The sequence below is a fragment of the Cryptomeria japonica genome, chromosome 10 (assembly GCF_030272615.1).
Source record: "Cryptomeria japonica chromosome 10, Sugi_1.0, whole genome shotgun sequence".
In the NCBI taxonomy this organism is placed as follows: Eukaryota; Viridiplantae; Streptophyta; class Pinopsida; order Cupressales; family Cupressaceae; genus Cryptomeria; species Cryptomeria japonica.
Window position 1 is genome coordinate 91329484 of NC_081414.1, and position 12899 is coordinate 91342382.

A 12899-nucleotide genomic window follows, 5' to 3' on the forward strand; every position below is an offset into this window, starting at 1 on the left:
CAATGAGCTTAAAAGAAATAGAAAAAACCCTACAAGTCATTTTATTTTTGTCCACTACCCTATAAGTCATTTTATTTTTGTCCACAGAAAGGGGGAGAAATGAATGGAAATTCAGAAGAACATCCATCTACAACATCCTATGTAAAATTAACTTGCTAAATCCCTGCAGTCATTTTATTTTTGTCCACAGAAAGGGGGAGAAATGAATGGAAATTCAGAAGAACATCCATCTACAACATCCTATGTAAAATTAACTTGCTAAATCCCTGCAGTCATTTTATTTTTGTCCACAGAAAGGGGGAGAAATGAAAGGAAATTCAGAAGAACATCCATCTACAACATCCTATGTAAAATTAACTTGCTAAATCCTTGCGTTAAGAGGATATTTTCTTTCAATAGATTGGTTCAGCTGATAAATCTAACAATTTCTGGTGTTAAATGAAAAGATATAAGTGTAATGTCTGCATACAGTTGTCATGTTATTCTTAATACTTATTGATTCTCTCAAAAATGTAGAATATGAACGTGTAGAGTCAAACCTTCAGGAATGTCACATGCAATTACACCCCCTTCTCCTCACAATCAGGAATGTCACATGCAATTACACCCCCTTCTGCTCACAATCATAATGTTGTGCAATGCTCTGCAAGGTGCTTGCCTGCTGTCATGTTATTCTTAATACTTATTGATTCTGTCAAAAATGTATAATATGAACGTGTAGAGTCAAACCTTCAGGAAGACCTATATAGAGGAAAATGGAACTGAAGGCAATTGGATAGCTCTTCCCCAAAATATCATCAGGGCAGCAACAACAAAACCAATTACAGAAAACCGTACATGCGATATTGTATACTATTGTCAAGCACAAAATTTATTGTTGCATCCTGCACTGTGCTGTAATTTCCAGCTTTAGATTGATCCAAGTCAGGCTACCCTCCTCCTGTTGCTTTTGCCTCCACCCCACTGGCTGATTGCAACAACATAAAGAAGATTGAAGATAAAGAAGATTGAAGATAAGAAATTAAACTGTTATCAGCAAGAAGATAACGTAAATATATATGAAAAGAAGAATCTAAGATTGACTTAGAAACCCATGATTAACTAGATTGAAGTTAATATCACAACTAAGTATAACATTGAAAACACAAACTTTTAGGATTGCAATTAGGCTTTGTGAAAATAGACTGCTGCAAAATATCATGCTTATTATTAAAGTTAAAGCCATGCAGAAGAAATCAATTATCAACTTACTCTGTAAATGGATATCTTAATTCTGAATTCAAATCTGAACTGTAGATGGAGCTAAACAGAATTAATAACAGTTCATTTTGATTGAATCTACAGTAGAATGATCCAAACATAAGCCAATTTGTCAGTAGAATTTAAACTCACAGGTAAAGATATATGAATTGACATTCAACTATATCAAAAAAGAATTTATGCAAACACTGGGTACCCCAACTCAATGGACAACCAATCCAGACAGTCTTGAAAAATTATTTAATCCCACACCTTAAAATAGTCAACAAAGACAAGAAAAACTGCTATTATCCACATAGAAAGAACATATTAGCTTCTTCCTGGGAATTTAATTAAGATAAATGCTTTAAACATGATGCACATTTACAAATACTATATTGAAACCTTATAAAAAGGGCAGATTATTTACATATACTCAAAGGGAGAGATGAAATGGAGCAAGTTTGATTAACACTAAATATCTGCTGTAGAGATCCTTAGACTGAAAGAAATATAAAATTCAGTCTTTTGAGTCCTAAAAAATCAATACAGAAAGAGGAGATTGAACTCCCCTGTTTTCAACGCAAATTCCCATGCTTCCAAATCCTATGTCTTGTCTTGCTAGTGCCGCTTTTTAACTTGGACTGAATAAATCTGTTTCAAGTTTTTATTGGTGTTCACTGGTTTAAGGTCTCCTTACATTTTGTACATGTTATCATTTAATACCATATGAATATTTGTGTGTCTTGATTGATAACAGAGAAAATGTAACTATTAGTATAACCAAAGCAAATATCAGCTTACATGGAGAAGGAGCAGCCAATACACATATTCAATGGAATGACACAGCTGCAACTTCTGGGGACACTCCAAACAGTGCATCACTTTCTATTGATGCCCTAGACTTCATTGCTAAAGTGATATGCTTTCAAGGTTCCTCAAAAGTTTTAACAAATATGGTTTTGTTTGGTTTAATGAATATCTCATCAAAGTCACTCTTATATATACAACTAGCGATGCAGGTAACTAGCTTGACTGCCTGGCTCTGGCTATCGATCTTGAACTGGTTATGCACTTGGAGATGGAAGGAATGCCATCTTTGCTCCTGTTGCTACTGCAATGGGTTCTGCTATTTTTAGCCCCCATAAAACTATTGCCCTTTCTTTGAATGCATTTCAGGTTATCCCTTGACCCGATTGTTTGTTCACCCTAAAGCCAGAATCCCAGAACAGATGCAACTAATTATGTAATCTAGTAAAATTTAAAACAAAACGCATTTGGGGATCAGAAAGGAAGCATAGGCCCAATTTGTCCATCTATTACCGTCCTGAAGACTAATTTAGTGTGGTTTGAAGAAAGACAAAACAAGAAGAAATAAGGAATCAAACATTTTTCTTAACGGAGTTTTTGAAAAGCAAAACAGGAAAGACAAATTGAGAAGAAATAAGATTCTCAACCAACGAACAGATGGCGGTTGCAGGTTCAGCAGGCGCAGGTTCAGTGGCCCATAAAACAAAATACGTTTACAGTTTGAAAAGTGTAAACTAAGATTGCAATAAACAACAGAAAGTGACACTTATAGTGGCCCAAAAAAAAGTTCACAACAAAAAAGTTCAGGTTTGAGAAGAGGCCAAAACAAATTTGAAACGCTAAGATTGCAATAAACAACAGGAAGTGAAAGTGGCCCAAAAGCAAGTTCACTGTCTGAGAAGTATCAAAACGACAAACAACAAAAAAGTTCAGAGTCTGAAAAGTGTCAAAGCAACAAACAACAAAAAAGTTCAGTCTGAGAAGAGTACCAAAACAAATTTGAAACGCTAAGATTGCAATAAACAACAGGAAGTGACACTACTATAAAAGTGACCCAAAAGCAAGTTCACAGTCTAAAAAGTATTGGACCAAATTTAAGATACCAAGACTGCAATGAACAACAGAAATAAATCCCTTGAAACTTCTTCTTGATTCCCCTGGTTTGGTATTTTGGGGAGAACTCACAAGTAAGTTCACAGTCTAAAAATTATTGGACCAAATTTAAGATACAAAATACAAAGCAGCGAAGAATATGCACATACCACTGACTAGGCGGACGATCATGGCCAAGCTGGCATTGAAATCAGGAGGGAGAATGGGACCCAAAGCAGTCCCTGGGTTGACGGCAACTACATCCAACCCTTTCTCTTTGCTAAATTCCCAAGCTACCTTTTCAGCCAGTGTTTTTGCTACAGGATACCAAATCTGTTGCATGCATCCATCATCCATCACAAACTGGGTAATGGCAAAAGAAACAATATTGTTAAAAAACGAAGGGAGTTAAACGGAAGAGACCCCATTTTGTTTGCAGTAGTCTATATCAGTCCAGGATGTCTCGTCCAAGGGGGTGTTAGCAGGCCACTTTGGGTTGGGAACGAAAGCAGATACAGAGGAGGTCAGCACCAGCCGCTTTACTTTAGCTTTGTGGGCTGCTTCCAGTACGTTCAGGGTACCTTTGATCCCAGGGTCCATCAGTTGCTTCTGCATACATCATAAAAGAAATACAATAGTAAACATACTGGTAACTTGCTAAATCTTACAATTAAGGATCTAATCTTTAAAGACATGGAAAATTTTCAAGTAATGCAGTAGTATCTGCAGCATGACCCCACTATGTTAAAGTATGAGATCTTAAAAGAAATGGGAAATTTTTCTAGTAATGCAGTAGTATCTGCAGCATGACCCAACTGTGTTAATGTATGAGATCTTAAAAGAAATGGAAAATTTCTCAGTAATGCAGTAGTATCTGCAGCTCTAGTATTCTGCATGACCCAAGTCTTTTAGTCCATGCGAACTCTAAAGAAGTTGAATTTTTTTCAGTAAGCTATTGCATTCTGCATGATCTAACTAAGTTAATTCATGGGATCTCAAAAGAACTTGAAATATTTTCAGTAATGCAGTAGCATCTGCGGCTCTAGCAATCTGCATGACCCAACAATGTCAATTCATGGGATCTTAAAAGAACTAGACAAAGTTTCAGTAAAAAACCAGTAATATCTGCTGCTCTAGCAATCTGCATGACCCAACTCTGTTAATTAACGAGTATTTAAAAGAACTGGAAAATATTTCAGTAATGCTGTGGTATGTGTAGCTCTAGCATTCTACTTGACCTGATTCTTTTAAGTCAGAGATTCTTAAAAGAACTGGAAAAAAATTTAACTAAAAAGCTCCAGCATTCTACATTGCTCGACTTAATTCTGTTAATTCGTGGATTCTTAAAAGAACTCGAAAAAAGTTTCAGTAAAAAGCTCTAGCATTCTACATGACCCAACTCTGTTAATTCATGTGATCTCAAAGTAACCGGAAAATTTTCAGTAAAATGCAGTAGTATCTGCAGCTCTAGCATCCTGCAAGAACCAACTCTATAAATTCATGGGATTTTCAAAGAACTAGAAAAACTCAGTCATGTGATCTTAAAATAACTAGAAATGTTTTCAGTAAAAAGCAGTAGTATCTGCAGCTCTAGCTTTCTGCAAGAATCAACTCTGTTAATTCATGGGATTTTAGAAAAACTGGAAAAACTCAGTAATGTAGTAGTATCTGCAGCTCTAGTATTCTGCACGATCTAATTGGAAAAAAATTCAGTAAAAAGCAGTAGTATCTGCCAGCTCTGTTAATTCATGGGATTTTAGAAGAACTTGAAAAACTCAGTAATGCGGTAGAGTTCTGCATGACCCAACTCTGTTAATTTATGGGATCTTAAAAGAACTGCAAAAACGACAAAGGTGGATCTTGAAGCAGAAAGGATGGCAAATCATTAATCTTGAAGCAGAGAGATGATTGATGGAAATATCAGCAGGCACTAGGAAGGGTTTTTGAAATGTAGAATAACCTAAGGAAGAAGTTGAGATACCTGTCAAACTGGTATGCAACCACACACTCATGCAACAGTTTGGCTACGTGAATCACCTTGCAAGGGGCCACGAACACCATTTAATTTGGTGTTTTCTTTTGAGGTTGTTCTGCTAAATCTACAGTCTGTAACACTCTGCCAGAGACCTTGGGATATATGCGTTCTCTCCTCTCGTAATTCCCATTTTCCTTCTGACAATCTGCTACCGCCGAATTCAGTCGAATCAAATTTCAGAAAAATATTTTTCTTAAATTTTAAGTTTAAAATATTGTCATGTTTCTTAGATTGAACATAGCACTAAAATGAAATAAAGGAAAATCTGATCTTCTATTGGTTACAACGGTTGAAGATTAATCACGAGTTAATATTCCAGCCCTGCGCTATAGTTTCCTGCGGACAGGAACTAATAAAAACTGGTAGATAGGCTTGACTGCCACCCTTTAACCTTTAAGTTTAGGTTGAAATGAAAGAATCCTAAAATACTTTACATCTGAACATTGACTGCCACCCTTTAACCTTTAAATTTAGGTTGAAATGAAAGAATCCTAAAATACTTTACATCTGAACATTGAGGAAGGGATTGCCATAATCCTTCCTTTAAATTATATGCTAATCCTTCTACAACTACACCATTTCGCCTTATAAAGCACAAATAATCTCCCACAACAACAAAATCCCCGTAAACTATGTCAAAGTAGCGAGGGAGAGACATCGGTGGCCTTGTTGCAAACTCTCTCCACTTCCAAACCAACTCATCTTTCTCGTCCTCAAACAATTCCAACATAATCATACTGTCTAACGGATCCTTATTCACTACTACCACTAGAACCGACAACCCATTTGCACCCATGAATAATCTACGCACATTATCATCTTCAACAACGTGGCGGGGCAATGCAGCTATTTTCACAGGCTTAATGAAAGCACCTCGAATGTTGTACACCACAATAGTTATAGGCAACTGTGCGCTAAAGAATAGAACGCCGTTGCACGTAACCATTTTACATTAATATATTGCGAAGTCTTTTTCCTCTGAAAGCTCAAACTTCATCCTCCATGAATTTTGAAAATAACGATAAACTTGGATGGAAATATTTCGGATGTCATAGAAGGATCCCAACTTGGCTACCAAATAGGGCTCATCACCGCTTTCTCCCTGCACAATCCCAAGTAACGTCCCTTTCACCTCAATTTCTATTTTTGCATAATCTTTCGTAACAGGATTGCAAACATATAAATCTGGAGTTTCTAGTAAAAGTACACCCAGCTCTGAACTTGAAAAACCCCACTGCTCTCCGTCTTCTTCTCCCTCCATTATTATCGCATTGCAGGTTTTGAAACTATTTATTGTGTATCAACGATAGATCACTTTTATAATTGTTTGACATGGACAGTTGTGGTTTCTTTTCGTTGTGTCATTTCAACAACTCTTTTGCAATTGTTTATGGCAACCTTTCTCTGTATCTATGTTGCTGTTTAGATTGAATAAAAACATCACCCAGATTTTCATCTTCACTCTTGTATCAGAGCACCATTTATTCATGTTCTTACCCATTTATCTCTGGCGGTTTCATGTTCTTACCCAGAGTTTGTTTAAGACGTGAAAGAAGTATAATTCAGGAATGATAGGCCAGTGCAAGAGAGAATAGGAGGCTGAAAGATTATTATAATTGAAAGAAACACTCACGATATTTAGCTGAGAGAGACTGCAGAAACACTCACAACACACAGATAAAAATAATGTTCAACTGAGAAAGACTGCAGAAAATTGCATATGAAAAACTTGAATCATAATTACCATAACAGTAAATTGTTTTATAGATAATTTTTTTCTTATAAATAGTCAAAAAAAAAGCTAAGCTTATCATAGTAGTTTGTAAACTGCTGACTCAAAAGAAAAAGAAAAAAAAAAAAGAGTTCTCTTCACTGCGTAGACATCAGTGGTAACAATGAATAAAACTAAAACAAAATTACTTTATCAAAAAGCAGAGATATGCTCTCCACCGTAGGTTGATGCATGGCTACCCATTGAGTTTATAGGATATGCTCTCCACCGTAGGTTGATTCAGAGGCATGGCTACCCATTGAGTTCATAGGATGCAAGTAAAAGACAACATGGCTAGAGGTGAAAGTAGAATACTGTAGTTTGAACAAAATTGTTGTTATTTGGCATTATAAAAAAGGAGATGTATGAAAACTTTGGCGTGCAGATAATTTCTCGCCCATGGGTCGACGCATAAGACACTACTAGCCACCAAAAATGTAGGGGGTTTGTGTCGTTTGATACCCATCTTCGCTCCTTTGCCTTTGGCGCACTCTCCAAAGTTGTAGAGTTTCCTTTGTGGTTGCACTATCACCAAGGACCGAATTATTATGAATTAAACTTAAGAATTAAGGTTACTAGATTATTATGACCTTAATCTCAACCTCAATTGAATCTTAAGTTTAAGTCTAACCTCAAGTGTTATCTTAGAACCCCAACCTTAACCTTGTTTAATCTTAACTGTAACCTTAATTAAACATTGATAAAATCCCAACACCAATCAAATTTTAATTCTAATCTTAATTGAACACAATCTTAATAGTTCCATAACACAAATTGAAACCTAATCCTAACCTTTACATCAACCTTAACCATAAACCTAACCCCAAGATCTATCCTAGAACCCTAATCGTTAGCTTATGTGATAACCTTTTATGAAAAGATAACCCTGATGATTTTGATGGGTTTGATGGTTGTACTAATGCATCTTTATATGTTAAATTAAACTGATGTTCTTTAAGGTGATGCATCTTATGAGGAGTGTATTGATAATGATTTATGTGAGTTACCTTCCTTTATAAAAAATGATATTATTTATGATGATATTCTCTTACATCTTGACTTCATTACTATTCATAATGATTAATTTCCCTTCTTTTATCCTTTAATTTATTCATCTCTTATTATTTGTTCTTATTATTCTAGTCAAATAAATATAAATAAATAAAAGTCTAAAACATTTCCACACACCACATTTAATTGATTATATTTTAGCATCATTTATATTCACACCTTTAAAACTAAAAAAAATAAAATGAAATGAAAATTCTATATTCATTGTCTAAAATATTATATTAAATTATTGTACAACAAATTAAATGTGACAACATTAATAATTATTCTAAATTCATCAGTTTTGTATTTATTTAAATAAATTCATCATTATTCTCTTCTTAAGGGCTTTCCAATTATTTATAATGATTATTAAAAAATAATATTAAGAAAAATAGGTTAAAAAGTATTGTTTGAGTTGCATGGGCATTATGATGTTTTATTTTGTAGAATCTTTCTTATAATTTGATGCTTGTGGATAATACATCTTAAATTATGTTTATTATTAAAATAGATCCACCTATTAATTATATAGATTTATGTGAGTTTCCTTCTTTTATACAAGTTGGTATTATTTATGATGATAGTTCTCTTACATGCCTATGTTTGTAATATAATTTTATCAACCAATCTATAAGTGTTTTATTGTGTGTATTATTAAAAGTAGTATTACATCTCAATGGAAGGAATTTGTGACCCCAATAATTAAAAGTTAATCTAGTAAAAAATATTCTATCTTAGATATTCTATTTTTTATTCATTATCTCTAGTAAAAAATACTTATTATGTTTCATAACATGTTCTATAAGTTCTTCAACAAGTGAAACTTACTTTTTTATAACTCATTTATGTTTAATAGATGTTTCTGCATTTCTAATACAAGCGACATAACTTTTGAAGGACATAATATTTTATGTAGAAAACTGTTAAGGGCCTATTTTTTTAAATTGTAGAGTTGAAAAGAACTAAACATGTATCCTTTGAAGTGATGCCATATAAACCAAAAAAAATTATTTCATCTAACCAAACTAATAATCCAAAAATGATATTTCATGTTCTATAATGTGATAAATGCTTTCCTTAAATACTTAATATTAGGAGAAAAGTTGAGGTACATTTCCTAACCTTATTTTTTAGTATCAATTTGATGTTGTAACATCAATCTTTATTCTTCATCATAGTTCCTACATATGGGTACCCTAATATGTTTTGAATAGATAAAAGTGGTAGAGGCCCAAACCATTATATATCCATTAAAGTGAAGAAACTAGAGGTCTCATGAGGAAGGAAAGCCCCAAGGAACAAAACCCAAAGAAGGACTACAGTCAAACACAAAGGCTAGACATAAGACTAAAGTAAAAGTCTAATAATATGAGTATCCTAATATGTTGAATTTAATTTACAAAGAATAATATGTTACTAAATTATCCACTCATTTTCTAAGAATGGTTTTTGTTTCTCAATTATCTCGTTGTAGTTATTAATCTAGATTGATTTATGAGCACTTGATTTGTGTGGATTTATTGAATTATCATACATTACTTAGATAAACTAATTTACATTAATACTTTCGGTAAACATATTCAATCTTACATGAACTTAAAGTTTTGAAGTAGGATTTATACCTGCATTCATTCTAGGATAGGAGAGTAATGCTTTCTATTTTTCTATTATTTTTAGATTTGATTATTATTTGAGGCCTATTTTTTGTTATACATCATTGATATACCATTCCTCATTTGATATTGACTTAATTGTAGACATCACTTTTTTGACCCTACCCATCATTGGATTCCTCTTTATGATTGTATTTCCATATTTGGTATGCCATTATTATTTATGAATTTGAATATTCAATTAATTTTCATTCCCTTATCAAAGAATTGTTTTTAACTTCCTTACCAAGTTCACTTGTTGTCTCACCATGCTTTATGTTGATACTTATTTTGTGACATATGATATTTATTTTTCTACTATTTTTGTCTTATATGCACTTGATACATCTAGGTACATAGAGTCATGTGATGTTATACATATTGACTATATATCTTATTTTATTCAATGTATTGGTAGACAACATGAATCTCTCTTACATGGCTTAATGGTTATATAGTTACTCATATTTATTTATCCTTCCTTAAAGATACATTTATTGATAGTAATATATGAGTATTACATTATGTTCCACATGATGAAATAGCCTATGATGATAGGCTTCTTTACTATCGCACATGGATGTTAGAGATGATTTCATACCTCATTATTCATTACATGATCATATTACCACTTTTAGCAATGATTTATCACATGAGGATTATGATGGTCCTTAGATGCATCTTTACATGTTAAATTATTTTAAAACAGTTAATTATGACTTATTAGATTATGATACTTTAGACCTAAGTTTTTAGTCGTAAAGAATTACAAAATAGATTGATTTGTCTTGTTTCCCTTAAAAAAAATTTATGAACTAGGAACATGTTTCCAGTATATTTAATTTTCTAGTTATAGTGAACATGGGGATATTGGGAGCCTAATAATGTGTTTTCTTAATCAACCTTTCACTACTTGTAAATAATTCACCACTATAAATAAATATCATACTAGAATTCCTCATTCACCTATAGATTCTCCTATTAGTGAATTTTTATTTCATCCTACCTTGAGAATTATAATGTTATTTTAATATGTATGAAAATGAGATCCTAGGCCTATCAATGCAAAATAAAGATCTAGAAAATTCCCTTGCATATTATCAAAACATGAATAGGCTTAACTATAGTCCTTAAATGGGAGGTAAGAACTAAGGATTTATTTATTTGTTACATAAAAAATAACATTATGAAGGGTATGTACATGAGATCTAGAGGAATGATAGAAAAGTAATTGATTCTAGCCATAAATACGATATACAAAAAGAATAATTAAAAAATTAAGCCAAATCTGAAGTAGATATATGGAGTGGAACCTCAATATAAAATTGGGAGATAAAAGTGCAGGATATGGGTGTTGGGTGCCATAGTTTGAAGGTGTCCAAATCTAAAGAAAGTGATCAAAAAATAAATAAAGAGACTCTCAAACACCATCTCCCAAAAATCAAACTGTATATAGTTGGAAAGGGGCATTGGTGAATTGGACTAGGGATTTTTGTCTATTCAATTTTTTTCATAACATGTAACTATTTTCTTTGCGCTTCTATAACCTTTGTGTTGTTCGATTAAAGATTTTTGTATTTGACCTTACCTAAGTCAAACCCTTCAATCTACACAACAACTATAATGATGAAAATAGCATGTGCCCACTAAAGGAAAGAGGCTAAAGTAGTAGTGAAATGTTGAATTGACAAGATATTACCTCAAGTATGAAACTCTTGTTGGTGCTTCGAATTGATTACTCCAGAGTTCCTCTATGAGAGGCCAATCTCAATATTTAAGGCCTTGGATCAGTGGACCAACTAACAGAGTGATGACTAGGGATAAGGGACTAATCACACTCTCTACAATTTAGGCTTTGTAAAACTAAGGTGGGTATCCCTTATAGTACCATTATTGATACCTTCAAGTCTATGTGATGCTACAACATATATGTTCTTTGAATATTATATGAGTCAGTGAACTTTAAACCTCATAGGATGCGGCCTTCATTCTTATGCAATTCTAATCACAATGAGAACTAACTATTCTATGTACATGAAAGTAGAAAATGAATAAAATTAATGGTTATTGTATTGTTTGATAAAAATTTCTCCTTTCCATAATTAGCAACATAATATTATGATCAGTTCCTTGTCCATTGGGCTAGATACTAGATGACCCATTATTACAATACAAAATATGCATATTCTACACCATCCTTTGCCTGGTATGGTTGATACCTTGTATGAGTCATAGCATAAAATGAATTTTCATAATTGCAACTCAGCACTTTCTCTTTGCATAGAAACATTTTGAATAAAGATTAGAAAATTTAATACTCTACTTTAGAAGAAGCTCAAATTTATTCAAACTCAACAACACAATGAAGATATACAAACAAAAAAACCCTTGATTTTATTGATTCATATAAGATTCTCGACAACAAGTATAGAGAAACAACTTAGAAATTGTTGAAATGAATTTTATGATGTTTTATATTTGCAAAATATGTGCACATTTTCCTTTGAAAAATTTACCACAAGTAGGATATGCAAATGAATCACAACACCAAATTGCAAAACTTATGAAAATTGTTGCATACTATTTACCCTTGGTAAAAAATAAACATACAAGCTTCTCTGAGAAATAATTGTATTATCTATTTTGTCTCGAGGAGGAAGAAGCTCTAGAATAAGGCTTTGATTATCCTCTTATAGAAAAAATGAGGATGCAACAAGCTTCGGGCCTTTTACAATATCAAAATTTAAGTAACCGACTAACAAGGAAAAGACAAACAACTTTTTGGGCATCCTGACATAGATAGACATTCCTCTTTGTTCCTCCATAGGTGGTAGATGTTGGAGATGATCTGGAATCCTTATTTTCTTTGTTTGAGATCCCTTAACAGGTTGAAAAGAGTGATAACCATGCAAACCTATTTAATGCACAATGACAAAGAGAAACTTACAAATTATTCTAAGAGATATTTAATTAATAAGTAGGATCAAGATCAAAATCTATAGACAAAAGTAAAGATTGCCGGATTAACTAAGAAATTCACCATATGAAATCTCCTACATTCAAGATTTTACAATTATCTCCTCTGAGGACTTTCTCTTTCCCAAACAGGAGGATTCTGCCTTTTATAGGGTTAGAGATTACTTAAGCCTATTAAAACAGAAATTTAAACTTTAAAATTAGGCTCACGCTAGAGCCAGGGTAATCAAAGGCTTATACACAGTCGAGAAACAAACAAAAGGCAATATGA

The 12899-nt window shown here is 33.0% G+C and overlaps 1 protein-coding gene across 7 annotated transcripts; it reads right to left on the bottom strand.

Annotated features, from left to right (window-relative positions):
- Positions 1–469: 469 nt before the first annotated feature.
- LOC131050784 (phenylacetaldehyde reductase) lies at positions 470–5264 on the bottom strand. Of its 7 annotated transcripts, none has more exons than XM_057985040.2 (4): positions 5123–5264; positions 3565–3750; positions 3312–3474; positions 470–963 (listed from the first exon to the last, which is right to left on the bottom strand). In XM_057985040.2, exons 2-4 carry the CDS (start codon positions 3739–3741, stop codon positions 872–874), a joined length of 432 nt encoding a protein of 143 aa, XP_057841023.2. In that variant the 5' UTR covers positions 3742–3750; positions 5123–5264; the 3' UTR covers positions 470–871. The 7 variants fall into 7 exon arrangements, 6 of the variants coding, with proteins under 6 accessions (XP_057841023.2, XP_057841022.2, XP_057841026.2 ...); XM_057985039.2 differs by lacking the exon at positions 5123–5264 and adding an exon at positions 4950–5055; XM_057985043.2 differs by lacking the exon at positions 5123–5264 and adding an exon at positions 1150–1187 and having other exon boundaries at positions 470–967; positions 3565–4529.
- Between the last annotated feature and the right edge of the window lie 7635 nt (positions 5265–12899).

Excerpts from the sequence above, each read along its gene's own strand:
- LOC131050784 (XM_057985038.2), bottom strand. The coding sequence starts at position 3,756 with ATGCAGAAGCAACTGATGGACCCTGGGATCAAAGGTACCCTGAACGTA. Across the intron at positions 3,475-3,564 it reads ACTACTGCAAACAAAATGGG|ATTTGGTATCCTGTAGCAAA; the intron begins GTCTCTTCCGTT and ends TGCATGCAACAG. Across the intron at positions 964-3,311 it reads GATCGTCCGCCTAGTCAGTG|TGGGGTGGAGGCAAAAGCAA; the intron begins GTATGTGCATAT and ends GCAATCAGCCAG.